Source organism: Micromys minutus, assembly GCF_963924665.1.
Source record: "Micromys minutus genome assembly, chromosome: 1".
Classification (NCBI taxonomy): Eukaryota; Metazoa; Chordata; class Mammalia; order Rodentia; family Muridae; genus Micromys; species Micromys minutus.
The window spans coordinates 35,858,392-35,877,433 of NC_137969.1; the positions used below are offsets into that span (position 1 = coordinate 35,858,392).

General features: G+C 45.3%; 1 protein-coding gene across 1 annotated transcript in view; it reads right to left on the reverse strand.

The window, feature by feature from the left end:
- Positions 1-207: 207 nt before the first annotated feature.
- The window catches only part of DDC (dopa decarboxylase), a gene marked incomplete at its 5' end in the record, with an annotated part of 67,661 nt that continues 48,826 nt past the window's right edge, over positions 208-19,042 (reverse strand). Inside the window, 6 exons of the mRNA XM_080918747.1 lie at positions 208-330; positions 1,036-1,253; positions 4,682-4,783; positions 7,438-7,536; positions 10,268-10,287; positions 14,250-14,326. Of these exons, the coding sequence (XP_080774873.1) occupies positions 1,053-1,253; positions 4,682-4,783; positions 7,438-7,536; positions 10,268-10,287; positions 14,250-14,326 (499 nt within the window). The 3' untranslated portion in view covers positions 208-330; positions 1,036-1,052. The remainder of the gene's footprint in view (positions 331-1,035; positions 1,254-4,681; positions 4,784-7,437; positions 7,537-10,267; positions 10,288-14,249; positions 14,327-19,042) is intronic.

The following is a 19,042-nucleotide window of genomic DNA, read 5'->3' on the forward strand; positions in this document are numbered from 1 at the left end:
AAGACCAAAAACCGCCCTGGAAAATATTTCTAAAAGCGTCTCCTGCCATTGACGGATTTATGAACATATAAATATCAACAGAAATCAAGGCCACACAAAGAACAGAAGCTAGAGTCACTGATGTTAGCTTTCCACACAGAAAATACTTCTCCCTGGATAACACGGAAAATATTTCTTCTTTGATAAGTCACCGAAAAGTCAATCAGAGGGTTCTGGTTAATTTTGGAGACACACATGACGCCACATATAAGCCATGCTTTCACGAAGACGGAGTGGTGGTTATTTTTCTCTTTCCAGTTTTCAGATAAACTTCTTTTCAACTTTTGATCTCTATGGGAAAAAACAGCATGAACTTAGAGGAGAACTTAGAAATAAAGAGAACTGGTGGTGTAGGTCAGTGGTAGTGAGCCTGCCTAGAAGGCCAGGATCCTTATTTCTTTCCTGACACCACAGAAACAAAAAAATAAAATAATAAAAATTAGGATTTTTCTGTACTTCTAAATTGGCTTCAGATAAGAAATACACTGTTTCGGCAGCGACTCAATACAATAAATCATTTTAACGGAAGAGTTCATGCCGCCAATCTGACATCCCTAATGATAAATTTTATAAATTACTCTGGCTGAGCTTCTTTCCCTCTGATAAACAGCATGGGAGCCATTTCTTACCATCACAGTTTTGGTCTTGCCTGATGGTCACATGAAAATGTTTTCATGTAGCTAAAGCTTATTTGGAGAGTTGCTTTGGTCAGTGCTGTTTGGGGAAATCTTCAAGTAAAGTATACAGCAAGATCTACGCATTATTTTACACACACACACACACACACACACACACACAGATAGAAATGAATACAAATTCACTCTGTAGAATCATGACACATAACACTCTTTTTGCTTCTCCTGACTAACTGTGCTATACTTTTCTCTCCCTCACTGCACAGCCCCTTAGCAGCACTAAGTGGCCATGTTGGGCCTGAGCTGGAATCCTGATGCTGGTCACAGGGAAGCCAGGATGTTCCTGGCACAGCTAGCTTACCTGAAGCAGCTCTGTTTTCACGCTTTCTCTGCCCTCAGCACACTGCTTGCTAGATCTCTGATGTGTTCCCAGGCCACCTGCACATGGGCAGACTCCACAGTGCGAGCACACACGGCAAAACGCAGCACAAACTTGTCTCGGAGATGACACGGAACCAAGTGGATTTTTTTGGTGCTGTTTATTCTTTGTAAGAGAGTTTCATTCAACTGGTTGGAGCCCTGGGAGAATGAAAAAGCAGATCCATTGCATAACATAAAGTCTAGTAACACCTAGAGATAGTAGACAATGGAAAAGCCTTCTTTTCTTGTCTCTTATCTGTAAGATCGCAGAAAGTTTGATGAAATGACTAGCGAGGGCTTACAGAACACTTCGCCCTGTTATAGTGTGTCCCCTTGATCTGTATTATCAGAAGTTGACCTTATTCTCTAACTTTGTTTAAGAAAGATGAGGGTCCCTGGAGGCACTGTCAACAAATAGATGAGGATAAACTATGTGACGCTGTCTCTGGTACACCAGAGCAGCTTTAGATAGTGTTCCCACGGGAGGTGTCAACAACAGAGACAATGAAGACCCCAGGCAAGGCAAGCTGTTTTCCGAGAAGAATCTCAAAAGGGCATTTGTAAGTGCGGGAATGGGGGATTATGGATAATCTCTTTACAGCTTCTCTAGAAAAAGAAGAGTCAACAAACTGGAGACAGAGAGGCCAGAGCCCTCCACTCCCAGTGACTGACCATAGATAAGAGGACCTTATCAAACAACACACTGCAAGCCTTCACTTTCCAGCTGGGCCCCAAGTAGACAGGCTGATAGCTGCTCTCAGTCTATCTCTTTCCCTCTCTGGATAAACTGTCATGAAATGGCTTCCCAGCTGCTAAGCCTTTCAGTTTAGTACAAGGGGCTGCTTTTGTGCGTCACTCCCTAATAGTAACACCCTTGCTAGGCTGGACCGTTTATTCTGGAACTTAAGGGTCGAGAGGTAGGAGGATGCATGTAAAAGAAAGTATTACCTCTGCCTAGACCAGGGTAGCTGAACAGTTGCTGGATACAGAAAAACTGTTCTTCGGCTTGGACAGTTCACATGCCTCTAGCTTTGGGTCTGAGTGTGACAGCTTAGAAAATCTTAAGTACACAGTGAAGGGCCTACAAGCTATTTGTACTGTTGGTGTAAATGCTAGAACTGAACAATAAGGTCCTAGTCAAGGAAGATGGAGACATGAACTATGGTACTAAGAGAATGAGCTTTAAAAAAACAACTCGGTGTGAGAGCACACATTTGAAATTCATATAACACAGAAAACAAAAGCCAAGTGCTTAGGAAAAAGTTGTGAGCCAGTTTTCGGTTGCTTTAATTTAGGAAGGATTTTCATGAAGTAGGACAAAAGCAAACAGAAATGATCAGAGTTGCAATCATGAAAAGGCAAAAAGGTAGGACTGCAGAGATGGCTCAGTGGTTAAAAGAACTGACTGCTCTTCCAGAGGTCCTGTGTTCGATCCCCAGCAACCACATGGTGGCTATCTGTAATGAGATCTGATGCCCTCTTCTGGAGTGTCTAAAGACAGCTACAGTTTACTCACATACATGAAATAAAATAAAATAAGTAAGATAAGAGGAGTCTGTCTAGGGAGGAACAAATAACTATGCCATCTCATACTTTATGTCTAATAATGGGCCACAAGGGCCATAGCTTGGTGGAAGGGCAGTTGCCTAGCACCCGTGAGACCCTAGTTTTAATGCCCAATGCCACAAAAACAAATTCTGTATAGTGGATGCTACTTTGAGCCAGCAGAATGGGGCATACCTGTAACCTCACTTTTTGAGAGATAAAGATGAAGCTATATAAACAGTTTGAAGGTAGCTTGGGCTACATGTGATTCTGTCTCAAATCAGATTGGAAACAACAAGGACATGGGGGGTTGTACAATATAGTTATACAGGCAAAAAAATTAAGAAATGGTGCTTGGCTAACATGCTTAAGAAAAAAAGCATAATTGTGGCAAGGAGATAGCAAAGGTTTACAGAAGAAGAGGTTTTTTAGTCAGAGAGTCTGGAAGGTGAGTGTGTGAGGGCTGTGCACACTACCAGGTATGTGAGAAGGAACAGGAACTGAGGCAAAGTATATCTGGTATACTCTTAAATTATACAAATCCACCAATAGTCTTAGCCTTGAAGGCATCATCTTGCCAAGAGTGAAGCAAACAATCACAAAAGCAGTATTATGTAGCAGAAGACAAACACGTTCTGAAGTCATATGATGGTGGTGGCCTCACAACCCTACAGCTATACCAGAAATCACAAAAATGGACAAGCTAAAGGCCAACATGAGTTACAACTCAATAAAACTATTAAAACCAAAATATAAGCATCCCACAAAACTGAAAATATCTCACAGCAGCATCCTACAGTGATGAAAACGAATACGTGGGGGACAGAGAAGTCAGCACAGTAGCAACACCAGTGTTGGTAGACCTGCCACATCCCATGCCCCACACACTGAACTCCAGGGACAAGTATACTTGAGGCTTCCCACACAGGCTGCCTATGGCCTACTTCCTTAGTCCTTTCTTAGACATTAGATTTTATGTTAGCAGAAAGTGTGGGGCTCTTCTCTTGTCCCAATGCTAGTGCTTGACCCTTCTAGAATCTCCCATGCTTGGATCTCATCTCACAGCTCTGAGAAGCAAGATGAGCAAAAGAGATGGTACCTGGGGTGCAGCACCATGAAAATGATATATCCCAGGTTGCTCCTTCTCATGATTGCTGTCTAGGCTTGGACAAGAGGGACTCCTAGCAAGACCTTTAGAACTAATTCAGAAACTTCCAGTCAAGTGTAGGGGCGTTCGTCTGCAGACCCAGCTACTTGAGAGAATTGGAAGTTTCAGGTCAGCCTAAACTGACATTGTGGGGCCCTTGTCTCTTATTTTTTTAAAAGGGGAGAAAAGGAAAGTGGGTTCTGGGAATGTAGCATACTGTGGACTTGTCCAGCGTCTGTGAAGCTCTGGGTTCCATCCCAGTACTGTAAAAAGGAGGAGAGGAAGGCGAGGAGGAAGAAAACAAAACATAAAACTGTTGGCCTATTAAAAGCCATCTTCGTAATGGCCAGAGCATCTGGTTTCATTTATAAGACAGTGATGAACAGGGCCTTTTGAGTAACATGGTTGTGTAAGTCTCTGCAAAGATAGCTTACTCCCATGCCGATCTGGGCAGGCTTCCCTCACAAAGAGAACACGGAGCCCAGGTACCCCCTCTGTGCAGGAATCTTGCAGAGGTATATATAGCCAGATGACTGGGACAGTGGGGTTTGTTTATCAACCCGGTTCCCAGATGTGCTGATGCTGTGTGTCCACAGGTGACCTGGTCACTGAGGCCACAGACAGCTCAGCAGAGGATTACAGTTCCAGAGGTATTGGATGGACTCTTGGCATTGGATCAAGAGGAAAGCATCCAATCACATCATAGGAAACTGGGCAGAGAGTCCACGGAGTAGAGTCTACTGGGCCAGTCAGCCAGCCAGCATGGCCTGCTAAGCACCACAGGTCATGTTATGTAGCCCTTGGCAACTGGTACACAACTTTGCTTGTGGATATCATGAATAATACTTTATCTTATTCAACAAAAACAAAGATGGCTGAAATTGGCATAACATACCTTTAGTCGGAAGCAGACCAACCCAAGAATGACTTCTGTGCAAATTTCAAAGCGAGGGTCCTGGCGTACCAGGGACTCAAATTCATGAGACAGCTCCACGTGCTGGAAAAAGAGAAGGGAAACTTGCTGTCTTTCTCATCACAACTTAAGCCTAACCCTGGCCACCCAGTACCTTATAGGGCTGTATATCTATTTGTCATTCAGATGTGCTGAGCAATGTACTCATTTTCTTCCATCCATAGATCTATGTTTTAACCCCTCCTTCTTTGATAATTTTATAATAGACATTATAAAGAAATAGTTGAAAGACTCTAAAAGAAAGGAAGGCCACCTTGACCTTCTCATGATAGCTTAAAATATTGTGAAAAAACTTTACTAATTTGAAGATAGGAAAGACTCTAGCTAGAAATTAGTGTCGTAGTGAAGGCCTTAGTCCTACCTGGGTTCAGCTGAGATTCATCCATATCAGCTCTATCTGATGTGGACACTGGGGTGACTCTTCTGCAACAAGTGGGGCAGTGGTCCCAGCCTGATTCTAGCTTATAGGAAAGAATCGCCCTTATCTGTCACATTCAAGAACTGTGTGCCCTTTCTCTGGTGTGATGCTTCGTGCTTGTGATCACAGCACCTGGAAGACTCTGTGAGTCTGAGGCCAACCTGATCGACATACAGAGCCCTAGGCCAACCAAGGCTATGTACTGAGACCCTATCTCCAAATAAATAATAAAATAATAAAATATATTTTTAAAAGGCTACGTGATCACATTGAATACACCAATGTATTTAATCTCTAGATGTTTATAGAATTTGAAAACTGATTAAAACCACATATGAACATCCGATCACTGTCCAGGGGCACACTTAGCTGATTGGAACCTCCTGGCAGCCAGCACTAGCTTCCACAAGGCCTATCCTTTAGAGGAACTGAAGCACACAAAGCAAGTACCCATATAAATGCCATAGAAGCAATTTTCCCAAGTCATCCCACCAGGGGGCACCAAAGATTCAGGACTAAAATGAGCTTCCTTTAGCTCAAGCCTAGGAACACCATCTTTGACCGTTCCTATAGTTCCCTGTGAAGGCTGGATTGGGGCCTTTCCAGAAAGAGGTGTGGTGTGTCTTTAACCTGGCACAGGCTAATCACAGTGAGCTGTCCCGAACTGAGAGTCATCACCATCTTTAACTGATAAACCACTTGGGGTTTCTTTCTTATTACACACAAGTTGACTCACCCTCCTTATCCCTTTTGCAATTAGATCAGGGACTATCTAGAAATCTACACACACTCTAGGTTTCCAGTTCTTTCCCCTGTGTAGCTGCTCACAGTGCTTGATGTTTGCACACATTTCCTTACAACAGTTTTGTGATCTGGACAGATGCCAGTTTATAGCCTGTGACAGGTACTCTGCAAACAAATGCTTTTCTGCTAGTAGAGGGGCCTTGGGCATTCAGCCCCTGCCTTTGGCTGCACATCTGGTAATGCAGTGGGACTTAAGGGGAAAGTTGTCACCACCACAGGCTGGAAACCACAGGCATGCTTGCCTCATCAGGATGATGTTGTGGCTTAGAAAGGACGCAGCTGAAGTCATTGGGCCCTCTGCATCCAACTAAATGGTTAGACAAGTCCTGGTTCATATTCAGGCCTTAGCGTCCCCAGCTGCTGAAAAATTTAAAAAGTAGGGTAGTAGGACTTAGAGCTAATCAGTGGTTCCTCAAGGTAGTTTAATGCATATCAGACTGACCCGAATGGCTTGTTGGAACAGAAGGTTTATACTGCCCAGGAAGCCTGCTTGAGACAAAAGGACTAGACGATCTCTATCCCAACCAACTGAAAGGCCTTAGTTTGGGAGGTTTTGTGTTTGTTGTTGTTTGATTGCTTGTTTTGTTTCGTGTTATTCGTGGTACTGGGGGAGAAAACATTGTGTTCTCAGTATTAGCAGTGAAATCTGCTGCTGCACGGATATTTGGAAGACAGTAAATTTACACAATGCTTTTAATGAACTTCCTGGAGCTGATAACCTACATTCTAATGAGAGCGTCTTAGAAGATACACAGGACCAGTTTGTGAGTGCCTTAATCATAAAGACCCGAACTACAGCCCGATTCGAACACTGTGATTGAATCGCTGTTTCAGACAACAGCAGACCATGGCCGCCCTCTCTTTCCAGCCTGAACTTTCCAGCCTATGGGCTGGGCTTCCCCTCCCCCAGAAGCTCTTTCCTATGTAATCCAGACATTTTGGCCTCTTACTCCCCCCTCGCTCCCCCTCGCTTCCCCTCGCTCCCCCTCGCTCCCCCTCTCTCCCCTTCTCTGCATTCTCTCACTCCCTGCATGCGCATGCTCTTTCTCTTTCTCTCTTCCCCCTCCCCTCGGTCTCCCTCCTCATGGCGACTGCCCTCGCCTCGTTTCTTGGGACCAGTGAAACCGCCCCAGAGCTGCTTCCCAAGAAACCTGCCTTTATTCAAACCTGGTTTGAACTGACTCGTCTCCCTGGCGGAGAATAACTTATCACATCCATTCCCCTGTCCCCAAAGGCCTGTCCCTTCTAGGAAACTGTCTATCTCAGCTTGTATATGAAAATTCTGATGCCCTCATGTTTATGAAAGGGCCTCATGATGTACTTTTCAGAGCTTATCCCTGTTGTTAGGCGACGCTTGATGGTGTTTGCTTACAAAGACACCCGAATTCGGTTCTGAGCTTCCTAGGACCCCACCGTTCGAAGGGTACTCAGATAAACAAAGAAGGCAGTCAGTCACCTTTCGGATGTAAGCCTGCAGTCCCTTGACTCCGTACATCCTGAAAACAAACCACATTTTCAAGGAGCGAAATCTTCGCCCCAGTGGGATCTGCCAGTGCTGAAACAAAATATAAAGAACCAGTCAGCGAGAAGCCCGTAAGCAGCCAGGCTCCATTTTAGCTCCTTGGTCGGCCGGTTTCTCCTGGAAGCAGCCAGTTGCCTATAGAATGGCGGGCGGCTTGACGTGTGAGCTGGGGAGAAGAAGAGGGAGACAGGACAGAAGAAACACTGACCGAGGGGCACTGAACTTTGCTAGTTTCAGTGCACAGATGTCTGCCGAGTACACCCCAAAGGAAGCACTCCGGGAAGAAATAGGAAAGATGTGGACCTGCCCTAGGCAGCCTCTGTGGGGGCAAGAGGTCATGCAGGCAGAGGGAGAGGGTGCTGAACTCCTTGTGTGTCTGCTTTTCTCTGCCCAGACGCACTGAAACTGCACTCTGAAACAGTATCAGCGCCTTTGTCTCTCTGACCTCTGGGGAGTGACCCCTAATACCCTTTAACCAAAGGAGCCTGCCTCTGCTTCTCCAAGCTTTTCCAGACGGTCGGCTGACAGGCTGTTCACACTGGCTCCTCACATTCTCCTCGGTGGTGATGGATGATGGTTGGAAAAGCAATAAAAGCACGTAGGAAAGGGCAGGCATGAGACACAGGCCTGTCGGGAGGATGGTCTTGCACTACTTCCTGCCTTTCTTTGAAATTCTTTTACTTGAGCTTACAAAGGGCACGCTGGGGGAGGGGGGCTCTTTACTTCTTATCTATCCCCTGGTCTCCAGTCCTGGTGGAGAAAAAGAGCAGTCTCTCTTCTGGGTGGTGTTCTACAGTCGGGAAAAGCACCCTAAACTCCACACCGCTGTCTGCCATCAGAAACACAGCTAAGAATTAGCCTTAGAAACATCTAAGAATCAGCTCAGTGCTGCTTCTAGGAAAAGAGAGATTGTTTTTTAAATACGGTCCTTGGTCGTTCCTCCCTGAATAAGGGAGTGAGCTACGTGAAATTTGAGACAACACCTAACGTATACACTGTTTTCCTTATACATATATGCCTACGGTATAATTCCTTTTTGTTGAGGCACAGTTTCATTAGGTAGCCCCAGCTGGCGTGGACTCACTTGGTAGGCTAGGTTGGAAGGGCTAGGGGAGCCTCCTGCCCCGCCGCCTGAGTACTGAGATTAAAGGTGTGCACCATCGTACTTTACTCCCTAGCTTAATTCCTTACTATTAAACTGTTTCTTTATGAAGGCCTCTGGCCTTCCTGATTTATTATGCAGCAGGCATACAATTTTACCAGTGTATAAAATCAGAATGAGACAATAAGGCCATAGGATGTGCAAAATTGGTGGGTTTTCTTTTTTTCTTGTTTTTTTTTTTCTTTTTAAAATTATGTATGTATGTATGTATGTATGTATGTATGTATGTATGTATGTATGTATTTGTTTTTAAATTTCACTTCTGCGAAGCTTAAATACCACTGTGGGGACACCAGACCTCATGCCAAGTTCATTTAATATAGTGGAGGTTCTGCTGACAGTGGCTTACAGACTTGCTAAGCTCTGGTTACTGTAGACTGGGAGCGTTTTCTCTCAAAAGTCTGGCATTAGTACCCCCACAAAAGTATTACAAATCCAAAGCCCAGAGCAATGTCAGGGCGCAAAAATTTTTAAGTGACCCTATCCTCAAACTCCTTTTAATATGATTCTCACAGAATCCCTCACATAGTGCTTTCTAAAAGGTAACGTGGATCCTAGCTAGGGATGGCATATACAAAGTTAAAGGAGAGAATGGATAGCTCTGGCCGTACCCTTGTATGCACATGTCCTGGATTTTTCCCGTGGTACAAGCTTCCCTGAAACTCTGGCCTGGGGAAAAATAGAACTAAGATTCCCTGGTAGCCCGCACCTGCCAGCCTGCAGCTGTTATCAGAAGACGGACGGGTACTCCATGTCTAGGAGAGGTAATCCTGCTAGCCCTTTTTATCAGCGGCTGACATACTGCCCCAAGAATTTAGACACACTACTTCGGACGAGATGCTTTGATCGTGCCCTGGGCTCACCATGCACACCCACCTCCCCACCCTGCAAATAAGCCAGGTCGTCTGTCTTTCTTTCTTTTTTTTTTTTTTTCCGAGTCAGAGAGGCAGCAGATGAAGTGGGCCCCTTCACATTCCGAGGGAGGGAACAGATGAAGTGGGCCCCTTCATTTTCCGAGAGAGGGAACAGATGCAGTGGGCCCCTTCGTGTTCCCGGCCTGGCTTGGCTTCTATTCTTGGAAGAAGCCTCCCAGCATTACTTGCGGTTCCAAATTCCTTTCCAGAGCAAAGCTGGGACAACCTGGTGTTTTCAAAAATCCAGAAAACATTTGTGGCGAATAAAAAAAAATGGAGAAAGAAGTAAAGTGAGCAGAGGAAAGTCTGCCAAGGGTACGATCTCCTGTCCAAGAGGCTGGCTCTTCTCTGACTCTGCCCTAGCACTGCCTAGGACAATGCCCCAAGCACAGGCAGAAGGCAGGGGGAAAAATGGCCACGTGGGGTGTGGAGACGGACCCTTGAGGGAGCCGAAAGCAAATCTCCTTCCACTTGTGGAAGGCACTTGGGGCTGGGCCTGCTAAACAGAGGCGTCTGATTTACTGCAAAGCTACCTAATATGTCTATCAGAGCACATTTAGAAGGTGCCTCTTGTGGCCTTCCGCTCAGGAACATGGGAGGGAGGTTGGGGGGGGGGGGACAGCAGCAGCACAGTAGGGACTTGTCACTTCAGAGTTTAGATTACAATGGGCAAAAACCACTCACTTACCCTGTAGTCAGTGATGAGTCCTGGAGAAAAGAGAAAGACAGAAAGAGGCCATTAGAGAGAGCTATCTTTTCTTCCCCCAGGCTTATGTTCTAAATGATGACTTCTGCGGCAGACATGAAACTATCCAAGGACTGGCTAGGGCTACGTGTTCTCTGTGGCTCATTCAAGGTAACCGATTCAAGGGGAGTCCCTGAGAGCAGGATGCCCAGGACACATTTGGAAGGCTGAATTATTAATGGAGCTGGTGATACAAAGAATGATTCAAATACTAAGAGGGTGGGGGTGGTTTTCGTGCCCGTGTTCAAGGCCGTTGGCTGGCATCTGGCACAGAGCAGCTGCTCCATCAATACACTCTTGAGTCAAATTCCTCACACTGGACTCAGTGCCCTCATATTGGTTTGGAAAGACTGTTTAGCACTCTGATGTTCTCTGGAGCCCACTGCCCTAGATCCGAGGACAGTGTGAGGAAGAAGGCCCTGCGAGGAGTCACAAACCACAGTTTCTAGAGTGTCCTGGACACAGACTAGGGGAAAACACAAAGGTTGGCTGCAGCCCTGCTGGGCACAATAGGGAGTCACATATTAGGCACCTTGGAAACCTCTCCCATAAACACAGGCCAAGCAAAGCATGCTGCAGCTTGTACACATCCCTGCTTTCTAGGCAACAGCAACTTCAGCATGGTCGTTTTAGCTGGAACAACCTAATGCACCCACCATGCATTGCACCCGAGGGCTCACATTCTATATTCAGAACTTCTGAAGTCATTGTATGACTTCACTGGGCATCAGGAAAGTCTAGGTCTTGTCTCAGCTAGGATTACGTGGCAGCACCAGGGCCATGCATAACTACCAGTCTCAGCCTATCTTTTGACTAACTCAGAGACAAAGCCTACACAGTTCTATACAGGGTCTTCGACTCCCATCCCACACTCTGACCTTTTCCCCTGGAGCCTCTTGTCAGCATCAGAGCTCATAAACAAACTTGACAGCAGTGGCACGGTGTCAAAAAATAACCTGATAGTGACTCACAAGGGCCCAAGGTACCTGGTCATAACTGCATGACTCATAAGTGAAAATGAATGTTTGACATCGCCCTCACGGAACGTATGTGCCTGGGCCATCTGATAGAGCACCGTTAGTCACATTCAGCTATTTTATTCAAGTCATTGTGTGAAACTAAAGGAAATTGAAAAGGTTGTTCTGCCAGATGAGCCATCTTTCAAGTGTCATCTTCCCCGCTGTGGGTTAGAGGCTGCCATGTGGGCAGCACAGAATTGTAGACCGTTTCCTTGTTGCAGGAAACACAGTGGAAGGACGGGAACAACTGACCACTGTAAGGAGAAGGATTTAGACACAATCGCTCTGGAAGAGAGGGGAGCAGGAGTGGAAATGTGCGTCTTTGTGAGTCTGTTTCGCTGGGTTTGAGTGAAGACTGGCCTCAACACCTGATCTCCTTGTACAGCCAGAGTTGGCAGAAGTAATGCCAACTCTTCCCCTAAACCAGCAAGTTCCTATGATGACAGCTGATAACGCACTGTGGACGGTTTATTATGTCTTACATGCCTACTACATCTTTAACCCTTCATCAATTATTTTGACACAGCCAACTTGTAAATAGAACATTAAAGCACTAAAACTCTGAGAACTACACTATATTGACAATTGTGGTTTGAATGGCAAATGCCTCTCATGAGCTCATAGATTTAAACATTTGGCCCCCCGTTTGTGGTACTGTTTAAGGGAACCTTTGAGAGGCAGAGCCTTGCTGGAGAAACTTCATCACTGGGGGGGGGGGGGTGGGCTTTTCATAGCCTTGCCCTACTTCCTGTTCTCACTCTCTCTGCTTCCTGTATGTGGATGAGACTGTGACCTGTTCCTGTCCAGCCTTACCTTTGTCAGGCCTTTCTCACCACAGTAGACACTATCCCTCTGGAACTGGAAGCCAAAATAAACACTTTCCTCGGTTGCTTTTGTTCGTGATATTTTATTGTAGCAACAGAAAAGCAATTAATACAGAAATATTTGCATCTGGGATGCTGAATTAGGAAATCTAGTTTAACGCTGACTCTCGTTTCCACTTTGCAAAATAGATCGTTATTAACACAGATTATATCTGAAAAGCCCACTTAATGAAAGCAACAATTTCCTTCTTTTGGCAGCAGAAGTCAGCATTTTCTGTTCCATAAAAATCTCAGGCTGGGGATACAGGCTCGGTTGGTAGAATGGTTGCCCAGCATGCATGAAAACCTGGATTTGATCCCCGGAATCATAAACTGGGTGTGGTGGCACATTTCTGTAATCCCAGCACTAGGGAGGTGGAGGCATGACCATTACAAGCATGAGGTCACCACTGCTGGTTACACAGTTGAGTAGAAATACTTGTCGGTGGATTTCTGCTCTCTTGGTGCCCTTCAGACCCCAGCCTACACTCCTAATTTTATACTGGAGGCTGTGGCCTACAAACAAGGCTAATAGGTACATAGGGCGTGGTGCTTTATGCTTTTTAAAGACTTCAGCTGTGTTGGTATAGCAAGATTCAATGAAGAGAGAGTGGCAAAATGTCCCCTGCGTCTCTCTGTACCAGGGAACGTTCTGTCAGCACTTCAAGCCACCGTTCTAGTTTTAGTAGATAGTGACCGTAAAGAAGTGACTTGTAGCCAGGAGGCGGTGCCTTTTATCCCCGGCACTCAGGAGACAATGGCAGGCAGATCTCTGTGAGTTCGAGGCCAGAGTGGTTTATAAAGTGAGTTCCAGGACAGCCAGAGAAACTGTGAACCCTGCCTAAAAATAAAGAAAAGGAGGAGGAAGAGGAGGAGTGTAGAGCTATTGGAAGGTAACTTTGGATCCTTAAGAGGTAAGGGCCTATTAGAATGGTCTTAGGCCCCTGGAGATAGATGTGCGTTGAACATGAGAGCCAGGTTTTCTTTTCCCCTTCTCTCCCCTCTGACTTAAGAAATGTCATAATGTGAGCACTTGTTTTGCTACATGCTCCCACCATGGTGTGCTTCTTTCAACAAAGGTTCACATCTATGAGACTGCCCCATCTTTACTTGAGCTTCTAGAACCATGAATTAATCGCCCCAGGCATCTCACTGCAGTAACGGCCAGACCAGGCTGACTGGCTGACTTATACCGTCACCGAGCTGAAACACCTCATTGTGTCTGCTTTCTGTCATGGTCTCTGGGAAGCACATGGCTTAATTAGAGGCCACCCCAGTTACTGCGGGCTTCCTGCTATGGCTTCTGAAAGGAGTCTGTGTGCCCCACCCCCTCCCCCACACACTTCTCTCTCACTGCTTACTTGTCCTCTTCCTGGGCAGTCTGGGCAGACACTGAGCCTCCTTAACTCTCAGGTAATCAGCACCAGGCATGGAACACAAATCTCCCACAAAATGCAGAAGTGTGCATTGATCCAGCAGCCCTACCTAAGTTTTCTTCATATTTTCTCTTCATTTCCTTTCTCTACCCAGGTTTCCTTCTTTACTTTTCTTTCTTTCTTTCTTTCTTTCTTTCTTTCCTTCTTTCTTTCTTCCTTCCTTCCTTCCTTCCTTTCTTCCTTCCTTTCTTTCTTTCTTTCTTTCTTTCTTTCTTTCTTTCTTTCTTTCTTTCTTTATGGTATGGATGGATGTTGTGAAAATCCTGGGTTTTTTTTTGTTTTTTTGTTTTTTTTTTTTTTTTTTTAGGAAAGACATCAGCACAGTCGCTATTCTAAGTGTTTTGTGTCTTGGAAGACGTGCGTGTACATGTACCGGGGCTGATGGCTGCAGTCCTCTCCCACACGTCACTCAGGCTCTTGGTGCTTGTGGGGGAAGGGAGGAGCCTTGGCCTGAGAAATCCAGCCACTGCCCCCAACTCAGCACAGCATAGAAGTTTCCAGAGTAAACCAGGAGAGCACAAAGGAAGGTGCTATGGGTTTCCTAGCATTCCAGTGCAGTCTGGAAGAACACCCTAATCACACTGCACCCGCAGGCAGGCCTGCTCACCTGAGTCCTGATGACTGTGCTTCAGATAAACGGGGTCCATATTAAAGGCACCGGTTAAGTCCGTTCTCCTTTTCACCCTGATTTGAGAGAACAAAAGAGAAGGTTTGCAAACCCCGGCGGGGACAGAGATTCCCTAAAGAGATATCTGTACCTCTCCCTTTGGCTGTCAGACTTTTAAGAACACCGATTGGAATTTCCCCAGGAATGTCAAACTGGAAAAAAGAAAAGGCTGGTAGGCCGGGCCAGCCAGAGGGTAACTTGTCTCCCAGAAACAGGTTTCACCTAGTTCCAAGGACTTGTCAGACCACTTTTGTAGGAGACAGTGGAGCCAGGGCAGTGATGGGCTAGACCACACATTGACCAGGACTGCTTACTTATGCATATCCCTTGCTCTTTATTTAAACCTGATTTCCATGTCAGGACCCAGAAATGTGGGGAAAGGAACACTGGGCCCCTTTGTGTCTATTCTCAATGTGGCCACACTGAGGAAACATTCTGTTGTTGTTCTTTATCATTATTATGTCTCTTGATTGGCATATTGAGGGTAGGTGGGCAAGCTTTGCTTGTCAGAGCTGCCAGGGCCCAGGCTCTGATGCTAAACACTCAGAGTACACACCTTGCTGGACAGATATGTACATCTGGACTCTACACTGCGCCGGCTTCTGTTGCTTCACGTTTCGCATTTGAGATTGCATTTGCCTCTGTACTGGCCTTTTATTCCCAACCGTTAGTACTGTTTCAGTGTGGCTTTCTGTGTGTTGGTTTTAGCCGAATTTTTTGTTTTTCTGCTACTGGAGATCACATCCACGGCCTTGTTCATTCTAAGTAAGCCACATCAGCAGCCCATGACTGCGATCCTCCTTTGTATTTTTGATCACTGATGGGGCTGGCTACTCTCTACTAAGAGGCTTTGTATCAGACCCTGCATCCAAGTGGCACACATGTACGTTAAATAAATGAAGAGAGAGAGAGAGAGAGAGAGAGAGAGAGAGAGAGAGAGAGAGAGAGAGAGTGTATGTGTGTGTGTGTGTGTGTGTGAGAGAGAGAGAGAGAGAGAGAGAGAGAGTCCTTTTTTTAAAAAAAATATTTAAACTTAGGGGCCAAGCATAGTGAGAAGTATATGCCTTTGCCTTTTGTTTTATCCAACAGGGGTATTTTACCCTAATGCTTTTCTGAACCTGATGTGTTAACTCTGTTTCTTTCTTTCTTTCTTTCTTTCTTTCTTTCTTTCTTTTTTTTTTTTTTTTGTATAGAACAGTTTATTCAGAACATGGGGAGGAGAGCGGAGGGGTTGTAGAGACAGAGAGAGGCAGAGAGAGGAGAAGAGGGCTGCCATGAGCACGTGGTGAGAGGGGGGAGAGGAATGGGGAGAGAGTGGGGGAAGAACAAGAGGGTAACTCTGTTTCTTTAACATGATGAATGACATTCCCTAGCCATCTAACATACACACATGTCTGGAAAATGCTGATGCTGGACTGTTCAACTATTTTGTTAAACAGCACCGGGTTTTGCTGAAGGGGTTTTGCAGAGGTTAGGCAGCTCGGGGCCAAGGACTGCTGCAAAACTCATCACACAAGAGATTTATTAACTTAGAATTCAAAAGGCTAAGTTCGTGGGGTTATCCTACGCTTTGTCTTTTGGGGCTCCTCACCTGGTTTTCTGAAATTAGCTTGATGACATACGCTGTTCCCTGTAAACTACATTTGTTATCGAACTGACACCCCCCACCCCCCACCCCCACTGACCGCTGAGCAGCCTGGGGGGGGTGTTTAATATTTTAAGAATCCAGTGTATGAGTTTGGGGGTTTTCTATTTACTCTTCAAACATTGGAAAAAAGAAGTTTTTGTAGGTTTATGTGTGTGTCGTTGTGGACGTCTTGATTACGTTCCTCTTTCTGTACAATCCCAAAGTTTCTGCAGCCAAACCCTTCCGTCGTCGGCTACAACCGACCAGTGTGTCTTGTTTATTTGTTTCCTTGGCTGTGGTGCTGGGGAATGAATCCAGGACCTTAAATGTGCTAAGGCAGGAGCGATCGCCGAGAACCCAGGCCTTCTTTTATTTTCTTATTCATCTTTCCTGAGATCCTTTGTCTAACTAGATGGAACAATGGCTGATATCTGGCTTTGTCAATCCTCTCTGCGGCTCTGATGGAAAAAGGACATCGAGCCCCATATGAAGGAGTTCAAATATCAAATGAACGTAAAAGCTTATAAACAAAATAATGAGCTCATTAAGAGACTATTTACTATGCTATAGTGATTGCCAGTTTCAGAAGCTTCCATTATCTTGTCCATTTTAATATTTAAAGAAGTCAACCAAAGTATTTATGTTACATTTATGGGCAAACTATTGGTGAAATCTCATTAAACAAAAAAAGAGACAATTCTGTTTTAAAGATTACAAAACAAAAGACAGAGCAAAGCAAAATAAAGCAAGCGAACAAAAACACCTCCAAATCAACCAAACTATTAAAAACAAAAAATCAGGGAGCATATATATATTTGCTTTTTATTTTAGTTAAACCTTAAAACGTACCTGTAAAACATTAACTTGGGACTGTTGACTTGTGTCACATTTTGCAGGGTCTGCAAATGTTGACCACCTGGACCATTTGTATTTACAGATCTCTTGACTGACTGACTCTGGTTTTGCTTTATTTTGACAGGGCAGAACACATTACCAGGGCTAGCGAGAGATTTTTTTTTTTTCTTTTTAAATTATTATTCAGTGGATAGATGTTCAGGAAAGGCGAAAGACCGTTGAAAATGTTCTCGGATTTCATCGTCTAAGTGACTCCGTGACTCCCTGCCACACCATACAAGGCGCCATCTCCCCCTAAAGCCCTCTGCAAACACTCAGAGGGGCCCGCCACCTCCCCAAACCCCTCCCCACCAGCATGCCCCACAGAACCCCTCCGTGAAGGCAGCTGGGCAGAGAAATGCCGGATGGGGATGTTGTGTCTAGCTAGTGACCTTTTGCCTTTAGGCTGTACTTTCTGGGCTAAAATTCAGGGCCTTTTGTAGTGTTCGGAGAGAAAACACAGTCAATAACTGTTTGAGTGAAAGTTGTAGCAGAATGGCTGCCTAATTTTGGTCCCTCTTCACCAAAACACAACCCCTTTCTTCAGCTCCTTCTGGGCCCCTTGATGAATGATCCCCCGCCCCCTCGGTTCCCTGAGCACATCTCTGTGCCTGGGAGTGTCAGATACGAGCTGCTTCCTGTATCTGCTTTTAAATGGTATGCACGAAGTCCAGAATTCTTTCGTACTCTTTTACTCAGCCCGGCACTTTAAGACATCAGTCCACCGGGCCTGATAAGGATCACTCTGAACCCTTTCACAGGAGAAACATCCCTCCCCCTTGTGCCCCCAGCCCTTTCTACCTATCTCTCTATCTGTCTTTCTGAAGGAATCTTGTTGCTCAAGCTGGTCTCAAACTCCAAGGCCTGAAGTAAATCTCTTATCTCAACTTCCTGAGTAGAGACTGTAGGTGCCTACCACCACTGTATTTCTGGATTAGGCCTTAAGCTCTAGCTTCCTTGCTCATAAAACAGGGCAGCAATTCGTGACCCGCAGAGCAATTCAGAGGGAGAGATAAGCTGTGAAGTGCTACATAAATAACAGGCATTTGCTTAGAAGGTAAAATTCTTCAGCAAAGCCCCCTCCCATCCCCACAGGGCGCTGCAGTAAATGTCTGGCATAAGGGTGCTTGTTTCTGGCAAGCCCTTGGTTACTTCTCTTAGGACCAGAAAAAAGTAGAATTCTGTCCATGAGACTGAAGGACTCAGTTGCATGCTGGTTCTTGGCAGAAGTCTGGTGTTGTCACCTAACCTGGCATATCCCTTCAAAAAAAAAAAAAAAAAAAAAAAAGCTGTGCTGTGAGCAACTGTGAAGCTTGTGTTTTCTGGGAGCATCAAGCTTGACCAGGATAAACAGCCTCGTAGGGCTCATGTGCCCTGCCCAGGGCTCTTCAGCTCTAAACCATCCTGATTATGAGACCAACATTTTGAAAATAAGCACGTGTATCTAAAAACACCAAGTTTCAAATTTAGCAGCTTGTCTAAAACAAACTCAAAGCCCCATCTTCCAATGGTTTTGAAATAACCTGCAACTCTTTTTCGACCAGCTCTGAGGTCGGCATTGTCCATTCCACCTCCGGGCCTTCGTGTGCACACTTTCTCACCCCTGCCTGTTCGTTCCCTGTTCAGATGCCTGGTCAAATGTCACTTCCCCAAAGGGCCTTTTCCTGACCTTCCTATCATAAATAACCTGTCAGTGAATGAAAGAGGCGATTCATGGCGTCCTGTGAGCTTTTCCTTCTCATAACCTCTCCTCTGTTCATTGCTCACCCAAATCTCTCTCTCCATCTCCCCCCCAGCCTTCCCCCCCCCCACAGCTTCCCACTCACAGACCCTGAAGCCGCCATCACCTACATTTTATGTTCTGTCGCCTACTATTTTATCTTGTTTCTTAGCTTGCGTCTGTTCTTATTTTATTTCCTGGCACTCTGTGGCCAAGACCACGAGAGTATAAAATATTTTTTGTTTTGTTTTAAGTTCATGCTGCTCAGACCCAAAGGAACTATAAATTTTCTTTTAGTTGCTATCCGAATGTTGAATCCGAATCCTGAAGTAATTAGAAGTTAGGGACTTCGAGGTTTATTAGTTTACAGTGGTTCAGCCTGAGTAAGGCAATGACTGAATACTTCTTATAAAAGATACTCCCTCACCCCGTCCACTGGGTGTGAGCACAAAAAGAAGGAATTGTGTACAAGAAAATGAACCCTAACTTACA